At 46.6% G+C, this 19,689-nt stretch overlaps 1 protein-coding gene across 2 annotated transcripts in view; it reads left to right on the top strand.

Annotated features, from left to right (window-relative positions):
* The first annotated feature begins 8,689 nt into the window (after positions 1-8,689).
* Positions 8,690-19,689, top strand: part of KIF3B (kinesin family member 3B) — a 28,731-nt gene continuing 17,731 nt past the window's right edge. The window contains exons 1-2 of one of the 2 annotated variants that reach the window (XM_083447357.1): positions 8,690-8,889; positions 17,967-19,445. In XM_083447357.1, coding sequence (XP_083303483.1) covers positions 18,036-19,445 — 1,410 coding nt within the window. In that variant the 5' untranslated portion in view covers positions 8,690-8,889; positions 17,967-18,035. The remainder of the gene's footprint in view (positions 8,890-17,966; positions 19,446-19,689) is intronic. The other variant, XR_014512834.1, reaches the window with a different exon arrangement.

Raw genomic sequence — 19,689 nt, 5'->3', positions numbered from 1 at the left:
GAAATACCGTATTTTTCGCCCTATAGGACGCACTTTCCCCCCTCTAAAAATTAAGGGGAAATGTGTGTGCGTCCTATGGGGCGAATGCAGGCTTCGCGCACCTCTCCGCAAGCAGCGGGAGCCCAGCGCTGGCTCCCGCTGCTTGCAGAGAGTTGCCTGCATGCTGAAGCCTGCGCGCGCTGAGCTCAGCGCGTCCAGGCTTCACAGACCTCTCCGTAAGCAGCGGGAGCGCTCCCGCTGCTTGCGGAGAGTTGCCTGCATGCTGAAGCCTGCCCGTGCTGAGCTCAGCGCGTCTAGGCTTCGCGGACCTCTCCGCAAGCAGCGGGAGCCAGCGCTGGGCTCCCACGGCTTTCAGAAAGCTGCCTGTTTGGGGGCTGGGGTCGGGGGAAGCTCGGGCTTCCCCCGCCCCAACCCTGCGCCTGGGGGGGGAAATAATTTTTCCCCCTTTATTTCTCTCCCAAAAAACTAGGTGCGCCTTATGGGACGGTGCGTCCTATAGGGCGAAAAATACGGTAACTTTCTGGAGCTTTCTATTTGCTTTATTGGGCTCGAATTGCACAGGCAGCATTGTTAGCCTCTGTATCTTCCTTTTAGGTGTTGATGAAACAATCTTGCAATAGCAGGATTGAATTGCAAATGAACTTTTCCTAGGTTTGGTTGCTTGCGGTAGCAGTATTGCCTCTAGTCTCTTTTCTGTCTTCCTCCGCCATCTTCTGAAAAGACTCTGGTTCATAAATGCTAACAGTTTCAGCGGACCAGTAAACACTTTTATAAGCAGCGACTTTGCAAGTTTATTAATTTAATCACTACCTTGCATCACTTATTGATAGTGAATTATCACTGGCAAGCTACAAATCTGAAAACCAGCATTGTATTTGCTGGAAACGTCTTTGCTCATCTTTATGAAGTACTGGAGAAGTTTGTTTAAAAGTTCAGTCTTAAAAGGTGTAGAGAAGCACTAGGCTTGGAAGAGAAATGCAGTTCCTGTGTCCTAGTTTTGGTAGATTCTGCAGTGAAACCATGTCTTCCAAAGCTACCTGTAATATGGATGATAATGATGGTGATGATCGAATGAAAAAAAGACTCTCAAAAGATTGTCCAGGAATGTTTATGAAGAACAAAAGGAAAACCAAGAAAGGCTGAGGCTTTGACAGCACATGGAGATGATCTCTGACTTCATCTGTTAGGTGGGATCCTCTCTTCTGCCTGAGCTTCTGAAAGTATACAGTATTTTGATTCCAAAGATCAGTAAGTGCCACAATATTTCTGTCTGGAGCAGCAAGAACAAACAGTTACTCTTCTGCAATTCGTCAGTAAGCATAAGAATATAGCAATTTCCTTGATGGGTCAGGCAAAGGTCCATCTTAACCCAACCTTTTGTTCCCAACAGCAGCCATCTAGAAGACAATGGGAGGGCCTGAAGGCAGCAGTTCTCCTCACCAGCTCACCTCCACCTTGTATATCAAGTTAGAAGAAGAAGAAGAAGAGTTTTGGATTTGATATCCCGCCTTTCACTCCCTTTAAGGAGTCTCAAAGCAGCTAACATTCTCCTTTCCCTTCCTCCCCCACAACAAACACTCTGTGAGGTGAGTGGGGCTGAGAGACTTCAAAGAAATGTGACTGGCCCAAGGTCACCCAGCAGCTGCATGTGGAGGAGCGGAGACGCGAACCCGGTTCCCCAGATTACGAGACTACCGCTCTTAACCACTACACCATATTGCCATATGGGAGTTGCCATATTAGCTGTTATGGCTAATGGCCGTTTGTAGATTTCACCTCCCAAGAATCTGACAAAAAGCTGTTTTACTGCCTGATAAACCCACGGATAGCTCCACATATTATCAAAGGAAGTTCCAGAGATTCAGTGTGACAAAACTTACCTTTTTTGTCTGCCTGGCAGTAGGTGGTTTGGTCTGTTTTGTTAGATGAACCTGGGTTTCCAGTATTATGAGAGGTAAGGGGAATCTCCCTTTTTGCTCTCCACGCTATTCATAGTTTTGTAAACTCTTTATCATGTATGCAAAGTTACTCTGCAATTCATATATTTATATATAAAGCCCATTGTCTCTTAACCAGCACTGAAGCATCAACATTCATATCTGGAGGCTTCCTAATGGGCATGAGAATCCTCTGTGCTATACCTTCAATATATCTTGCCTCTTTGTGGGAGGAAATGCCAACCTCTGGTTGAAATACAACTAATGAAATTTTTTAAAGGTGGCAATCCTGTACACCAGGCTTCCTCAACCTCGGCCCTCCAGATGTTTTGAGACTACAGTTCCCATCATCCATGACCACTGGTCTTGCTAGCTAGGGATCATGGGAGTTGTAGGCCAAAAACATCTGGAGGGCTGAGGTTGATGTAATGCTGTACACCATTATCTGGAAGTAAGTCCCAGTGAACTCAGTGTGGATACTCATAGGGCTGTGCTGTTAATGATGTTGACCATATGGAATTTGCAGGGGTGCAGCTACACCGTGCCATGAGGAGACAATTCATTCATGGGGTGCAGCCTCGCCAACATTTGTGTACAGTGGTACCTTGGGTTACGGACTCCGCTAACCTGGAAGTAGTACCTCGGGTTAAGAACTTTACCTCAGGATGAGAACAGAAATCATGCAGCGGCGGCAGGTGGCCCCATTAGCTAAAGTGGTACCTCAGGTTAAGAACGGTTTCAGGTTAACGGATCTCCAGAACGAAGTAAGTTCATAACCAGAGGTACCACTGTAAACTCCATTTATGTGGCTGGCTCAGAATAGAGGACATCTGGGGTATTTGTGTGCTATGCACAATATCAGAAGCCATGTTTTAATTTTTTAAAAAATTAACTAATGTACAGAGGATAACTTTGTGATTTTCATTTTCATAATAAAACATTAATCTTCCTCTTGAGTGTTTTTTTGACTTGAAACATTCCTCCTAGCTTTGGCTATGGTTAACATCCACCGGGTGAAACCACGTGCCGATGTTTTCTCCTTTTAGAAAAAAAGAAGTTGTTGGCCCAGATGGCTGCCTGTCACTCTTCAATTTAGGGATCTCCAAACATAGAATCTCGCTGCCATGGACCTGATTAGGCTTATGCCATTGGCAGAAGGACCCAGCTTAGAAGTGAGGTCATGGGCTCTCTCTTTCCACGCAAGCTATGCGCACTTCCAAGCATCTGTTTTTAAAAGCAACAGATTCTTGTGCAGAGTGGATTAACCAAGAGCTTCTTTGCACAGTTGAAGGTTTTATCTGACTGCCCAAGAACTGCTTTTCTTCCATTGCATTTAGTCGTAGTAACAATAATAATCGCTTCGAACAATTCGATTTTTTCCAGACAGATGATCAAATTCTAAATGGAATGAAGTTCTATTGATTTCTGTTACTTGCAAGCCAGCAGCTTGGGCAGTGTTGATTTAAGATTGGCACATGGGGCAATTCACCTGTTAAATAGTGTCAGTTGACCACCTACTATTTGAGTGTAGTTCTTAGAATGTCATCCTGTAAAGGGCAGCATACCACCTTACTTCATTCAAGTGTAAATTTGTTAGCTGGGGCAGAAAGGCATCCTGACCCCTTGGCCAGGAATTGGTGAGTGTAAACCTTGCAGAGAACCAAAGCTTCCCTCCTTGAACACCTCTTATATGGGGGCATTTCTGTACAGGAACGCAATACTCTGAAGAGATGGAGTCTCTGTTGGGCTTTCTTAACCACCTGGGTTGTATTTATTTTCCAAGTAAGGTCTTCACAGGGACTCGGGTGGCGCTGTGAGTTAAACCACAGAGCCTAGGACTTGCTGATCAGAAGGTCAGCGGTTCAAATCCCCGCGACGGAGTGAGCTCCCGTTGCTCGGTCCCTGCTCCTGCTAACCTAGCAGTTCGAAAGCACGTCAAAGTGCAAGTAGATAAATAGGTACTGCTCTGGTGGGAAGGTAAATGGCATTTCTGTGCGCTGCTCTAGTTCACCAGAAGCGGCTTAGTCCTGCTGGCCACATGACCCGGAAGCTGTACGCCGGCTCCCTCGGCCAATAAAACGAGATAAGCGCCGCAACCCCAGAGTCGGCCACGACTGGACCTAATGGTCACGGGTCCCTTTACTTTTAAGGTCTTCACTGAGATAAACTCCTAGGAATTTAAAGGAAGAGACTCTCTCCACACAGCCCTCCCCGACGTACAGCGGGGCTAGTTCTCCTCTCTTCCTCCGAAAGTCCAACACCATCTCCTTTGTCTTGCTGATGTTAAGGTGCAAGTTGTTCCCTAGGCACCATGCAGATATTTTTTGGACCTCCCCTCTGAGCCCTCTGCCCACCTGTGATTCCCAGCAGCTAAGCATTCAGAGGCATACTGCACAGAGGCGAAGTTTAAATAGTGTTGTTTCCAAGCCCCAGGCAAGGTGTAAAGTTTTGTGCAGCTCCTGTCTTGAGTTGAGGTCAGCGGCATCTGGGGAGAGGTGTGCACCCCTCTTTTAAATGCTGCTCTTTGTTTATACTGTATGGTTTTCTATCCCTTTTTTTAACCATGCTGCAAAGTGAAGTTGAAGGGAAGTATATAAATTAACAACGTTGTGATAGCTTAACCAAAAAGCATCTCTGCTTCTCTTTCTTTTTTCACTTGTCTCCCCTTCCCTAACACACTCTCTTTAATGAATCGGGGACAGAGAAATTGTGCACAGCAAGATACCAAAGTGATGGAGAAATTGCATCCAGCAAGCATAAGGCTTTGGGCAACAGGCCAAGATCTGGAACACTGAAGGCTTTATAGCCTCAGATGCAATTTCCCTGGTCTCTTCCAGAAAGTCCCATAAAACACATTAATCACAATTAATTTTTTTTTATCAATACTCTCCTCCAGTGGGCACTTGTGCTTCCATTCACTTGATGTTTTCTCTGCCAGAACTCCCATAAATTATGTTCCTTCCCCTACTTCCATTCTACCAGAATTGCTTCACTGGGCGCCAGTGCCAAATTTGAATTCCTAGAAGTCCTTTTGCCCTTAGGACTGAGATCAGATGGCATTTCTAGCTGTAAAACAAATAACAAAGATCATCTGCTGTGCAGAGAAGATGAATTAGGACCGTAAAACTTTTAAGATAGTTTTAAGAACAAAAATTATATAGTAGATTTATTGAGGAAGGGGCTTTGATGAGCCTAAACAAAAATTACTTGCATTGGACCTTAATACGGATTGAATTCTGATGGACACAACACATGTTTCTGTGTGTAGATGGCAAGCTTGTAGTGTATGCTGAGGCGCAGAGGGACCCCATTTTCACCAGCTCACTTCAGATAGTCATTCAAATCACATAACTCCTCTCACTTCTTCAATCCCATGTGAATCAGTGGTTTGGAGGTAGCACTAACCATAGTTTCCTGATGTGGAATGGCATGGGAAGCAGACAATCACAACTCAAAAATGGAGTAGGGCATCTAGTAACGAAAGGGTGAGGAGAAAGCAACACCTTCCTGATTCTTAAAACCATGGCTGGATAATGGAAATTTCTGGTTTGGACTGGTTTGGTTAATATAATGTACAAACCATCAATAGGTTAACCTAAAGAGACTCAACATATTTTCAAGAAAAACATTTAAATGCGGTTTACCACACAGAATCATAGAATCATAGAGTTGGAAGAGACCACAAGGGCCATCGAGTCCAACCCCCTGCCAAGCAGGAAACACCATCAGAGCACTCCTGACATATGGTTGTCAAGCCTCTGCTTAAAGACCTCCAAAGAAGCAGACTCCACCACACTCCTTGGCAGCAAATTCCACTGTCAAACAGCTCTTACTGTCAGGAAGTTCTTCCTTATATTTAGGTGGAATCTTCTTTCTTGTAGTTTGGATCCATTGCTCCGTGTCCGCTTCTCTGGAGCAGCAGAAAACAACCTTTCTCCCTCCTCTATGTGACATCCTTTTATATATTTGAACATGGCTATCATATCACCCCTTAACCTCCTCTTCTCCAGGCTAAACATGCCCTGCTCCCTTAGCCGTTCCTCATAAGGCATCGTTTCCAGGCCTTTGACCATTTTGGTTGCCCTCCTCTGGACACGTTCCAGTTTGTCAGTGTCCTTTTTGAACACATCAAAGCATCAAATCAAACAATCCAGAGCAAAACATTACTTACAAAAGTCAAATATAAAATATACGTTCATAGCAACGTAATTGGCAGGAAACTAAAATATTAAAAGATTTCAAAAGAAAACATTACAAAAGTGGTGAACTGCAGAATGAACATTGAACGCAGCAAAGTTAACCCAAAAATCCAAACCGTTATTTTGATAGAAAACATTGTTAAATATCCAAAAAAATCCAAACCGTTATTTCGATAGAAAACATTACTAAAGGAAGTCAGATATAAAACAATCATTTGAAACAGCATAATTAGCAAGAGAGCCAGTGTGGTGTAGTGGTTAAGAGCAGTAGTCTCGTAATCTGGTGAACTGGGTTTGATTCCCTGTTCCTCCACATGCAGCTGCTGGGTGACCTTGGGCCAGTCACACTTCTTTGAAGTCTCTCAGCCCCACTCACCTCACAGAGTGTTTGTTGTGGGGGAGGAAGGGAAAGGAGATTGTTAGCCGCTTTGAGACTCCTGAAGGGGAGTGAAAGGCGGGATATCAAATTCAAAAGAGGAGAGGGGCTGCTCTTTTGGGGAGAGAGGAAGCCCTTGATGCCACCCGAATCCTTGTCTGCCACAGGGAGCTGCCCCATTGCTGTGGGGTTTTGGGGAGAGACTTCGCCTGTCCCAAGCTGTAGGAGCTGACCCAAAGCCCAGGCTCCCCTCCGAAGAGTCGGGGCAATTTCCTGCTAAGGTGCCACCTCACTGCACTTATACAAATTGCATCCCATCTGCCATTTTCTTGCCCAATCACCTGTTTTCCCAAGATGATTTGGCAGCTCTTCCATCCTTGCTCCTGGCTGGACCACTCTGAATATATTTGCATTGCCTACAGGTTTTTTATCACTTCACCACCCACTCTTCCTATATGCCCACATCTTGCCACAGCTCCCTTCCTACTCCTGGCAGTGAAGCTGTCCAGTTTTTGAGGGGTCTCCTATTGCCTCTCCCGCTGCCCCCCAGCGGCTGTTCTACTCTCATTCCGCTTCTTTTCCTCCTTGCCCTTATGGGATGGTTTTTAACAGGTTGTTGTTGTTCTTTAGTTGTGTCCGACTCTTCATGACCCCCTGGACCAGAGCACGCCAGGCACTCCTGTCTTCCACTGCCTCCCGCAGTTTGGTCATACTCATGCTGGTAGCTTCGAGAACACTGTCCCACCATCTCATCCTCTGTCGTCCCCTTCTCCTTGTGCCTTCCATCTTTCCCAACATCAGGGTCTTTTCCAGGGAGTCTTCTCTTCTCATGAGGTGGCCAAAGTATTGGAGCCTCAGCTTCATGATCTGTCCTTCCAGGGAGCACTCAGGGCTGATTTCCTTCAGAATGGAGAGGTTTGATCTTCTTGCAGGCCATGGGACTTTCAAGAGTCTCCTCCAGCACCACAATTCAAAAGCATCCATTCTTCGGCGATCAGCCTTCTTTATGGTCCAGCTCTCACTTCCATACATCACTACTGGGAAAACCATAGCTTTAACTATACGGAGCTTTGTTGGCAAGGTGATGTCTCTGCTTTTTAAGATGCTGTCTAGGTTTGTCATCGCTTTTCTCCCAAGAAGCAGCAGTCTCTTAATTTCATGAGTGCTATAGGAAGGTATATTAATTGCAGTTTATCCTTCCAGGCCCTCCTGGAAGGAGTTTTAAAATTCCATCCTTGGCAGCAAAATTGAAAGCATAGGAATTATGGTAGGCTGCAAAGCCTTTGAGCAAGTCCAACAAACAAAGGAAACTGACTTCCTTCCCTCTTTGGAAAAAATCAGGCAACAGCTTGTAAAGTAAGTTTAAAAATAAGATTTACTTACTTTATAATCCAGCATTGGTTCACAGCAAAGGCAGCACTAAAAACTATGTACTATTTTTTTTAAAAAAATTACACAATAACCAGTCTTAGCACCAGCCAGGGACTAGAGCAAACAGAGCACCAATAAACACTGTTAACGAAGCAGCAACTAAAAGATGCGCTAAACATCCCAATTACAAGGAGAGAGAGGCTATTGGTTTGTTTTTGCTTTATTATGTATTTTTTGTATTGCAATTTTATGTTGTTGTGGACAGCCCTGAGATCTATGGATATATGGATTCATATTAATGTCATATATACGTAAGTTTATTTATATAAAAAATCGTTTATCATTGATAAAAGTAAAAGAAATACAGCAAAAGCCATATGATTAGCAGCATTAACAAAACCTAAAAAAAAGAAAGCTCAAGCTGATCTCATAGAAACTCTGGATCTCCCACTTTCTCCATGGATTAAAACACACCTAAGCCATACAGCTGAAAACGCCGGCAGCATTAAGATAAATTCAGCGGTGTAAATTAGTTTTGATGGCTGTAATAATGGAATACTGAATTGTATAGTTTTTCTAAAATATGCAGGCATTTAGGATATGTAAAATGAACCATGGAAAGAGAAGAATGGAAATCATTGATATCTTTAGGATGTAAAAACGAGTATTTTAAATTGTAAAAACAGAAAATTTAATAAAAATTATATTAAAACAAAAAACACCGCGCACGTGGCTGGGGCGCCTCGAGGGCCAGAGGGGCGTGTCCCGTTGCCAGGGGCGTGTCCCGTTGCCAGGGCCGAGAGCGCGGAGGAGGCGGGGCCCGTTGCTAGGGCCGGGGCGTCGCCAAGGAAGTGATGGCTTCGGGGCGGGCGGCCGCGTTGCCAAGGAAGTGAGCGGCGGCCGCGGCGGGGCCGGACTCCCCCTGCCGTATCCGGTGCTGCCGCCGCCGCCGCCGTCCCTGCCGCAGCGGCGGGAGGAGGAGGGGGTCTCCATGGTGACGGCGCAGGTGAGTGAGGGGCCTCGCCCTCGCCTTCGCCCCCCCCCACCGTGCACGCGCCTGGGGCGGCGAGGGGGTGCGCGCGCGCGGCGGGAGGAGGAGGAGGAGGAAGAACCGCATCTGTGGGGCGGGGGCCTCGGGCGGCCCCACGCCTCTCCCTCTCCCCCCCCCTTCCTCACGCTCAGGGGCACACGCGTGTCTGGGTGTGGTAACGTGGGAATGCGTGCACGCGCACCAGGGTTCTCCCTCCCCTCCTTCTGCACTCTCAAGGCACACGCGTGTCTGGGTGTGGAACTGTGGGAATGCGTGCACGCGCACCCGGATAATCCCTTCCTCACCTCCCTAGCCCCCCCTCCTTCTGCACTCTCAAGGCACACGTGTATGTGGGTGTGGATGGTGGATGCGTGCACGCACCCGGATGCTCCCCTCCCCTCCTCCTCTCTGGAGGACGGGGGTCGGCGTCTGCTCCATACACACAAGGCCATGCCCTGCTGCGACCCCTCCAGGTGAAATGACCCGGCAGGAGGAGGCAGGGAGGCCATGGAGACAAATCCATGGAGGAGGAGGGGGCTATGGGGGGGCTCCTAGCCAGGAGGGCCGTGCCCTTGCCCTCCACAGTTGAGGGAGCGATGCTTCTGAATCCCACTTTCTGGAAAACCACAGTAGGAAGGGAGAGGGATGTTGCATTTGAGTCCTGCTTGGGGCATCTGGTGGGCTACCGTGAGGAGACGATGGGCCTGATCCAGCAGCCGACTCTTCTGTTCTTCCGCATGTTATTAAATGTCCCCTGCAGTTCTTTGAATGTGGGTGTCTTCAAACACAAGAGGCAGCCACCAGCAAGGATGGCTTTTGCAAGAGGATTAGACAAGACACGGCTGTCCGTGGTCGCTAGCCGTGATGGCTGTGGTCTGCCTCATTATGCCTCTCAGCACCATATCATTGTAGAACTGTAGCGTTGGAAGGGGCTCCGTGGGTCATCTAGTCCAACCCCCTGCAATGCAGGAATGTCAACTAGATCATACGTGACAGGTGGCCATGTAACCTGTGCTGAAGCCGCCTTGTGCTTCCCATTGCCATAGGGTTACCCGTTGTGAGAGCAAGATGCCGGACCAGATGGGTCGCCTTTGACGTGATCCAGCAGGGCTCCTCTTATGGACCAGAACTCACCCCTGGTTGTGGCTGAGCTTCCTTTCTGGTGGGGACACCTGCCCTCTTGCCATGCTTTAAGTGTCTTATATGAGAATGCTCCTACCTGTGTTCAGGAGGCAGCTTGCACATCAAGGCTGCTCATCAAAACATTTAGGGAGATGGAAGGAGTGTACCTTAGCAGTGGGGCATATCTTTCACAAGCCAAGGTTGAATTACTTAGCATTTATATGTGGATTTTTTAAAATAAAAAAGTCTACAAATTAAATAATAGGAAAGATCCTGGAGAGTTTCTGCCAGTATTAGAAACTCAGATTTATAAGCTAATTGCTAAATAGCACCCTGAACCTACAGAATGTCTAGGTGCCATTTTTCCACCCAGTGAGATTTCTTTATTGTTATTAATATTTTTCATTTCTATACCGCTTTATATTTTAAAGGGAAAAAATTCGAAGCGGTTTACAACACATTAAAACATAAAATTAAGCAATCCAGAATAAAAAAAATTCAAGCTTCAAGGAAAATATTTCAGATCCTTCTCTAAGTGACATTTTGCTTTCCCCGTATTTATTTACCTACTTAATTTATATAGCGCCCCCACAGCGGAAGTACTCTAGGAAGCCAGCGGGGTGTAGTGATTCGAGTGTCAGACTAGGACCTGGGGGTTGTCAAGCAGAGGCTTGACAACTATATGTCAGGAGTGCTCTGATGGTGGTTCCTGCTTGGCAGGGGGTTGGACTCGATGGCCCTTGTGGTCTCTTCCAACCCTATGATTCTAGATCAGGGTTCAAATTCCTACTCAGTCCTGAAGCTCACTGCGTAATCTCGGAGTCAGTCACAGCCTCTTAAGCTACCTTACAGGGTTCTTGCGGGGATTAACTCCTAGGGGGGTGAACCGTGTACTCCACTCCTTGGAGAAGAAGGTGGGATATAAGTGCAATAAATGAGTTATTCTGCTTGCCTGCTTAAGAAATCTGGAGAGGCCAGCCAGATGGAGATGTCAGTCGCCAGCCTGGCATCCAGGGATCTCCACGTGGTTGCAATTGCACCCCTGCCAGTAGCAAAATGTGCCTAGCGCTTGGCTGATTTCTAACACTGCTTCCTAGACTCTGCCTTCTGGGTACCAGTTGTGCTGTCTCCGTCCTGTGGTTGTTGAATCTCCTTGGCTTGTAGGTGTGAACACATGTGCACCTAAGTTTGTAATCCTGCACACACAACTTGGAAGCAAGTTCTGATGCATTCAGTAGGGCTTGCTTCTGAGTAAGAACGCGTAGGATCAGGCTTCATATAGACAATGAAGACCAGGCACCACCAAAGTAGCTGAATTAGAGGGAGCCATACTATTGCCAGCTAAGAAGATCAGGAGGAAGGAACTAGATAAAATAGCGGTCAACTGCAAAGGGGATTCGGGTATTTAATTTGGCACATTTTACTAGAGAATCTTACACTATTCTATTTTGTGCAACATAATATTTCTTGTGCAATATAAAGGCAGCATTATGTCCATTGCTCATCTGTGCAAGGGACAGTTGGCTGTGGTGGCCTTGCTTATGTAGCAATTCGTTGCTGCAAAAAATGATTTCATCAAAGCAAGAAGGGTGCTTATTTCCTCTCCTTAGAAGGAACCCAATTCTGCAAATGAATAGTTTATTCTGTCTTTGTTCTCAGGATGGTGTGTTTTAACAGAGCCTGTGGTGTGTTTCTCTAAATTGCCATAGATTCTCTAAATTGCCATAGACTGTCATGGTTTTGACAGTTGCTCTGTTGCTTGGCTGTATTGGTTGTCACTGAATGCCTAGCAGTGTGGGGTCATATAAGGGCGATTGGCATGCAATTTTCAGTCAATGAGAAACACAGAATAGACTGAATTGATATATTTTATTGGACCATTTTTTAATGAAGGAACATGCGAGATTTTGTGGACCGATAAAATTGTTTACATATGCAATCAACCTTGTCTTGTAAAAAAATACTTTAGATTTAGCTATTTTTGTGTTCCAACTGATGGAGAGCATTGTGCGATTATGCACCTACCCAGCAGATGTTGTCCCTGATCAAAGGCCTTGCTTGACTCTTTTGTATTTCATGGGGATGAAATAAGAGCGTCAATTAGTATATATGGGGGGGGGGTTGTACATGACTGTGATGTCTATATGAGAGGGAGACATCTGGGAAAGGCAGGATGAGGATAGATTTCGAGGTGGGTGATTTTCTCTTGCCCTATTAAAGCTGAAAGATAGCAAAGCTTGGCTTTTTCAAGAGAAGCCAAACAGCCATTGATTGCTCTGCTTTTATGAAGGGTGTTCAATTTCAATTTTCACCTCCTTAAAAATAAAATCACAAAAAGAAATCTATCTTACCTAAGACATGTCTGTGTTTCCAGTTTCTTTGAGCCCATAGATCAGGGAACATAAACACTAATTTTATTTTATTTTTTCAAAAATACTATTCTTACTAATACACTACTACTACTACTTTTTAGCTGGAGGTTAAGTTTGTGGTGTGTACTCAGTAGAATTAGTTCAGCTGAGAAAAATGCCTCATCACAATGCTCCACAGTTCACACCTGGAATATTCTGTCTGATTTGAGACACCTCTTTACCATAAAGAGGAAAAATTGCTGAAAGAGAGGAAAATCACAAATTGCCCATTTATAAGATGGAATAATGGAAGGAGCCAAATGATGCTAAGAAGGAACATAATTACAGATACTTGACAGGTTCAAGTAGCAAAAATGGAAAATAATTGTTCTTAGAATCTCTTTAAATCTCATCCTCCACCTTCCAGGTCTAGTGTGGAATCTTGTGTTTGCACTACTAAAATAAAATTAACGGCAATCCTGGACTATATCCAGTATTTAGCAATCTTGTCCTAGCTTGTTGGTTCTCATGGTGCAGTCTGTTTGAATTAACTTGTCTCCTTAATTTCTGATTTCTTCTAAAATTCTCTGATGATTGAACTGCCACACCAATTTAATTTCAAATAGTACCAGGACTTAATTTTCAGGCATGACTTCATCCTGCGCTCCAAGAAAACAGGCTTTGAATTGCTTCCCCGTATTCTGTACAATTGGAAATGCAATCTGAAGCTCTGGGTGAGTGTAGTGGATTAGAGTCAATTTGGGATCTGGCCAGATTGCTTTTGGATTTCAGAAGAGTGAGAGGGCTCTTTCCGGACGGAGCGCCGTGTCCTAAAGGCTTGTCTAAAATAGGATGTTGGGCCGCGCATTCAGCAGGGATGGAGTGTGTCGCCTCATGAAATGTGTGGTTACAAATAATTGATTTATTTGGGTGCAAGCAATTAAGGCACAGTAGTGCATGGCAGAACCTGCTTGACGGACATTTGCTGTCGCATGTGGTGTGTTCTGCTTCTGGCAAAATAAACAAGGGCACACTGTTGGGAACCAATGCCTTTCCTCCCATCGTGTGGTTCCCAGAACGTCTCCTTGACCCCCAAATTCTTCAGCTGCCATCCGTGCTAGTTTCAAAGAACCTCATTGCATGTTCCAGGATGAATACCACCCCTTTGTCCTCACAATGTCAAAATCAGGCTTGAAATCCCAATTTAGTGGAAGGTAAGGAGCTGCCTTGAAACCCAGACAAACCTCTCCCCCATCTAGTTCAATAGCCTTTGCTGTGGCTGGCAGAGCCTCCCCAGGGCTTAACAGTGAGGTCTTTCTCAGCCCTCCTGCCAAAGGTCGTTTCACGGGAGCTCCTTGTGGCAGAAACGGGAGTATTCAGCATGCACATCATGCGCTCTGCCACCGAGCAGCAGCCTCTCCCCTTGACTTCACCCACTTTGTATAAATTGTTAATTGAAAGGGGGAAGAAAATCCACCCTCATTATCTCTCCTTAGCCAGCCATACAGTTAATACGACGAGGCAATTCACCTGTGCTGAGTATACTTCAGTACGTGCCTTAAACTGAAACAGGGCCCAGCGGATCATTCAGTTCAGCTCTCATCCTAACTTTCTGATGCTTGTGTGTTCCTTCGGCGTGCAAATAGTGAACCTGCATTACCGTTTTTCAGAAAGTAGCACCTTCTGCGTGATTTGGAGTCTGTCAAATCAGCTGCTTGGGGCTGATGGGAGTTGTAGTCCAAAACATCTGCAGAGCACGAATAGTTGTTTTTTTGGGGGGGCGAGTTGTAATATGGGTTATGGAAGATGCACCAGGTCTCAGTGGCGTCCTAATCTCTGGCACGGCGCAGTTGCAGCGTTCTGAATCTTGTATCTTGCACCAAGTTGAATGGGCTGCTTTACACCCGACAGCTCTAAAATAAAAAATGTTCCGGTCATGTCAATACAGAATTAGGCCTGCATTCAGGCCATGGCTTGTTGTGCTTGAAGGCTGGATGGCCAGGAATCGGTTTCCTGTTGAAGCTGCAGGCAGCCTGACCGAACTTGTTTGTTTGATGCTCTTAGATCGTGGCTGCTTGTCAGGCTCTGTCCCTGGCAGGGCTGCTTGAACATTTATTTCCTTTGGCTTCTTGGCTCTTCCACTGGTTTGGTTATAGCAGGGGTGGAGGTCTCCAGCCTCCACCCTGGACTAATTAGGCCTGCCAGGCCTCAGCATTCGTCCCACAAGGCCCTTTTGGCAAAGCCATGGCCAGCTGCCCTGCATGTGAAGTCATATATGACGTCTCTTGTGTGGCAGGTTAGATCCTAGGGGATTGCAGGCACTGCCTGCTAGCTGATTGGTACAAAGCACATTGAAAGGGGCTTTTGAAGACCTGACAACCGGTCAGATCTTCAGAAGCCCCTTTCAAAATGCTATTTTCTGCAGCACTTTAAAAGAGGCTTCTGAAGACCCCTGTGGGCAAAAAAGGTCACCTGTCATCATTGTGACATTAGGTGATTGACAGCTGGGCTGCTCCACTGACCTGTCCTACTTGGCCTGCTAGGGGTGGAAGAGCTAAGGCTCTGGCCCCCTCGCCAGAGCCAGTTCTCAGCCTTGGTTTGCAGTGACTTTCCAAGCACAGAGATGGAAGCAAAATCAGATTAGTCAAAATTACTCTGTTACTGTAGCCATACAGCCAGTATTTGATTTCCAGGAAAGGATGCCGGGTCTGTCTGGAAACCTCTCATAGTCTGCTTTATGGCAGTTCTCTGACATTGCTCAGTTGTGGGGGGGGGGGAGTGTCAGTACCTGCTCTATTCTTAACGAGATGGTCCAGGGTTAAGCTTTGCACTGAAAAAAGTTCCAGGTGTGGTCAGACCAAGGCAGAATAGAACTGCACTATGGTGCAGTTCATCAGAATACTGTCCTTCTGTTGATGCAGCCTAGAATAAAGGTAAAGGGACCCCTGACCATTAGGTCCAGTCGTGGCCAACTCTGGGACTGCTGCGCTCATCTCGCTTTACTGGCCGAGGGAGCCGGCGTACAGCTTCCAGGTCATATGTCCAGCAGGACTAAGCTGCTTCTGGCGAACCAGAGCAGCGCACAGAAACGCCATTTACCTTCCCGCCGGAGTGGTACCTATTGATCTACTTGCACTTTGACATGCTTTCGAACTGCTAGGTTGGCAGGAGCTGGGACCGAGCAATGGGAGCTCACCCCGTTACAGGGATTCGAACCGCTGACCTTCTGATCAGCAACTCCTAGGCTCTGTGGTTTAACCCACAGCGCCACCCGCATCCCTGCAGCCTAGAATAGCATTAGCCTTTTTTGCTGCTGCGTCACACTGTGGACTCATGTTCAGCATGTGGGCCCACTGAGATCCCTAGATCCTAGACCCCAAGGAAGTGGAAGAGGGAAGTGTGAGGGTATCGTGCTGCGCATTTTCTAGTAATCATACATTGCGGGGGCAAGAGGGTGAGAAGGAGGCAAGAAGTCGCTGCTTTCAGTGCCAGCCATGCATTTTCTGGAACATTATCATTCTGGCTGGAACGTGTGGTATCCTAGCAATGATGAGCCCCTTTGAGAGTTTTATTACGTTTTTAATTAAGGCTAGTGAAGGTGACTTGGAAGCGTTTTAAGTGGGAAGAAAGCAAAAGCTTTAGGGCAGTTTTCTAGGATCTAAAATTTGAGAGTTCCTGGATAGCATGTGCAATTTCTGCATCAGGAAAATCTTAGAATTGTAGAGTCCAAACTCTTGCAATGCAGGAATCTCAGCTAAACCATCAATGTTTGATGGCCATCCAACCTCTGCTTAATAACCTCCAAGGAAGGGAAGTCCACGGTGTACAGTGTAGGACTGTAGCTCAGCAGTAGAAGATCCTGGGTTCAGTCCTTAGTAGCTCCAGGGAAGACTGGGAGAGGACCATGTCTGGAATAACTGCAGCTATTCAGTGTAGACAATATTAAGCTGGGTGGTCCACCGGCCTGACTCATCAGTGTACGACCACTTCCTGTGTTCTACTTTCTTATCAGGAAAAGCTTCTCCTTGGGCCAGGCACCCCTGGCAAGAAATCCCAGTTTTGAATAATGGTGTTGTTGTTGTTGTTGTTGTTGTTTTTAATTGAGCAGATCATTACCGTATAACTCAGCTTGCACTATGACAGCGCTTTGAGTTGGTTGGTGAGGTCAGCAGCTGCCGAGGTGGAAAGGAAAGGCGTGCATTCTAGAACATGGTTGGAGGGCAACAGGGTTGTGACAAAATCTGGGCCCGCGAGGGAAGGAAAGAGGAGCAAAAGGAGCCCTGCAGCATATGGACAACATCCCTGCACATGCAAGAGACTCTTAACTTGGAAGCTGGCTGAAAATAATAATAATAATAATAATAATAATAATAATAATAATAATAAATTTATATCCTGCCCTTCCCTGTTCAAAAACCAGGCTCAGGGCAGCTAATAACAAATTTAAAACACTAAAACAATTATAAAAGCAGCTTAAAATACAGTATAAAAACATGAATAACAATAAAATTCAAAAATCAATTAGATAATCCCCAGGGCTAGCTGGTTGAATTGGTCCTTACTGGGCCAGCGAGGAGGCCAGGGGAGAATTAGCTGTGGGGTCTCAGAGCGGGTAACCTTCATAAAAGGGGAGGGGGAGGGAAGGAAGGGAAATAAAAGTGCTAGCAGCGCCCTTTTGCACATTTTCCTTGAAAGGATGTAAGTTGAGAATTTTAGAATGGCTAGACCTCTCTGAACCTCCTAGTCAGACTTAAGATTTTGAAGGAAGCTGTAGGAGCCACTGCAGATAATCCTCCGAGGCCCTTCTTCACGTGCCCCCTTCACGAGAGGTCTGGAGGGTGGCGACATGAGACCAGGCCTTTTCTGCAGTGGCTCCCCTTTTGTGGAATGCTCTCCCCAGGAGGACCCGCCTGGCTTCTCCATTACTTGTCTTTAGATGCCAGGCAAAAATGTTTCTCTGTATCCAGGCTTTTGGCTGATAAACATTCTATGGCCTTTTAAATGTGTTTGTGGGAAGGTTGGTTTGTTGTTTGTTTTATTACATATCATGTGTTTTGATTTTGTATTTTTATGTTGTGAACTGCCCTGTGATCTACGGATGAAGGGTGGTATACAAATTTAATATATTATCATTACACTACAACTACTACTGTTATTTCTGTTATTTCTATTATTATAGTTATTATTATCATCATCCAAAGTGATATTTCTCATTTTTAACGAAACTTGAGTTAAAAGCCATTTGCTTCAGCACTAATACTGATCAAATGGGAATAGGAAGCACTTATTTCCTGTCATTTAGAAGGGGGAAAAACATTTTACATTGTTATTTCTTCTTGTTGTTCTGCCTCACAGTAACTCCGAGAGGGATGTTTTTGCTTGTTTTTATCTTACAGTTGGGAAATTGAGATTTTGAGAGGGTGGCTTGGCCTATCCACTCTGGGAATTGATGTTTGGGCTTGGGTTTCAACCTTCATCTCTAGTGTTAAAAGCCAGACCAGGGATGGGGAGGGGCTGGTTTGTACTCACTGCTTTTGTGCCTTACCTCTGTGCTCAATTCTTGCCTTTGATTCTTTCCAGGTTTGGAAAAACCCCTGGCCTTCCTGGTCCTGCCGTCTGCTGAGTTTGCCCTAGCGGCAACCTGTTGTCATGTCGAAGTTAAAGTGCTCAGAGTCGGTCAGAGTGGTGGTGCGATGCCGGCCGATGAACAGCAAAGAGAAAGTAGCCTCCTACGAGCAAGTGGTCCAAGTGGACGTCAAGTTGGGGCAGGTGTCAGTGAAGAACCCCAAGGGGACTTCTCACGAGCTGCCAAAGACTTTCACCTTTGATGCCGTTTACGACTGGAATTCCAAGCAGTTTGAACTCTACGATGAGACCTTCCGGCCCCTGGTGGACTCGGTGCTGCAGGGATTCAACGGGACCATCTTTGCCTACGGGCAAACCGGCACGGGGAAGACGTACACGATGGAAGGTGTGCGTGGCGACCCCGAGAAAAGGGGCGTCATCCCCAATTCCTTCGACCACATCTTCACGCACATCTCTCGGTCTCAAAACCAGCAGTACCTGGTCAGGGCTTCTTACCTCGAGATCTATCAGGAGGAAATCCGGGACTTGTTGTCAAAGGATCAGTCCAAGAGGCTGGAGCTGAAGGAGCGGCCAGACACGGGAGTGTACGTGAAGGACTTGTCGTCCTTCGTCACAAAGAGCGTCAAGGAAATAGAGCACGTCATGAACGTGGGGAACCAGAACCGCTCAGTCGGGGCCACCAACATGAACGAGCACAGCTCCCGTTCGCACGCCATCTTTGTGATCACCATCGAGTGCAGCGAAGTGGGGCTCGATGGGGAGAACCACATACGGGTCGGGAAGCTCAACCTTGTGGACCTTGCTGGCAGCGAGCGCCAGTCTAAGACCGGAGCCCAGGGGGAGAGGTTGAAAGAAGCGACCAAGATCAACCTCTCTCTCTCTGCCTTGGGCAACGTCATATCTGCCCTGGTGGACGGCAAAAGCACTCACATTCCCTATCGGGATTCCAAGCTCACCAGGCTGCTCCAGGATTCGTTAGGGGGCAATGCCAAGACGGTGATGGTGGCCAACATCGGCCCCGCCTCGTACAACGTCGACGAGACCCTGACGACGCTGCGGTACGCCAACCGGGCCAAGAACATCAAGAACAAGCCGAGAGTGAACGAAGACCCCAAGGATGCGCTGCTGCGGGAATTCCAGGAGGAGATTGCGAGGCTCAAGGCGCAGCTAGAAAAGCGGTCCGTCGTCAAGAGGAAGAAGAAAGACAGGAGGAGAGACGGAAGCTTCAGCGCCGGCGGGGAGGATGAGGACGAGGAGGAAGATGGCGAAGAAGGGGAGGAGGAAGGAGGAGGAAACAAAGGTGACTACTGGAAAGAGCAGCAGGAGAAGCTGGAGATTGAGAAGAGGGCTATCCTGGAGGACCACAGTTTGGTGGCCGAGGACAAGATGAGGCTGCTGAAGGAGAAGGAGAAGAAGATGGAAGACCTGAAGCGAGAGAAGGAGGCAGCTGAAAGGCTGGGTGCCAAAATCAAGGTAGGGAGGCTCTTTGCTGAGTCCTGTAGATTCAGAAAAGTGGCCTGGGAGGAACCTCTCTGGGGGAGGTTCAGTGTTGAAGACTAAAAACAGAAGCATAGGGATTGGGAATTGTTCCTGAAACGCTTCTCTGATGTTCAGAGTGGTTCTGACATTCTGAATTCAAAGGTTTCCTTTCCAAATTATTCACAGCTAGAGAACTGCTGCCAGCAGTTGGAGAGTTGTAGGTGATTTAAGACCTGGT

This window comes from Podarcis tiliguerta, assembly GCF_965153285.1.
Source record: "Podarcis tiliguerta genome assembly, chromosome: 6".
NCBI classification, from domain to species: domain Eukaryota; kingdom Metazoa; phylum Chordata; class Lepidosauria; order Squamata; family Lacertidae; genus Podarcis; species Podarcis tiliguerta.
This window is presented reverse-complemented; position numbering and strand designations above follow the sequence as displayed.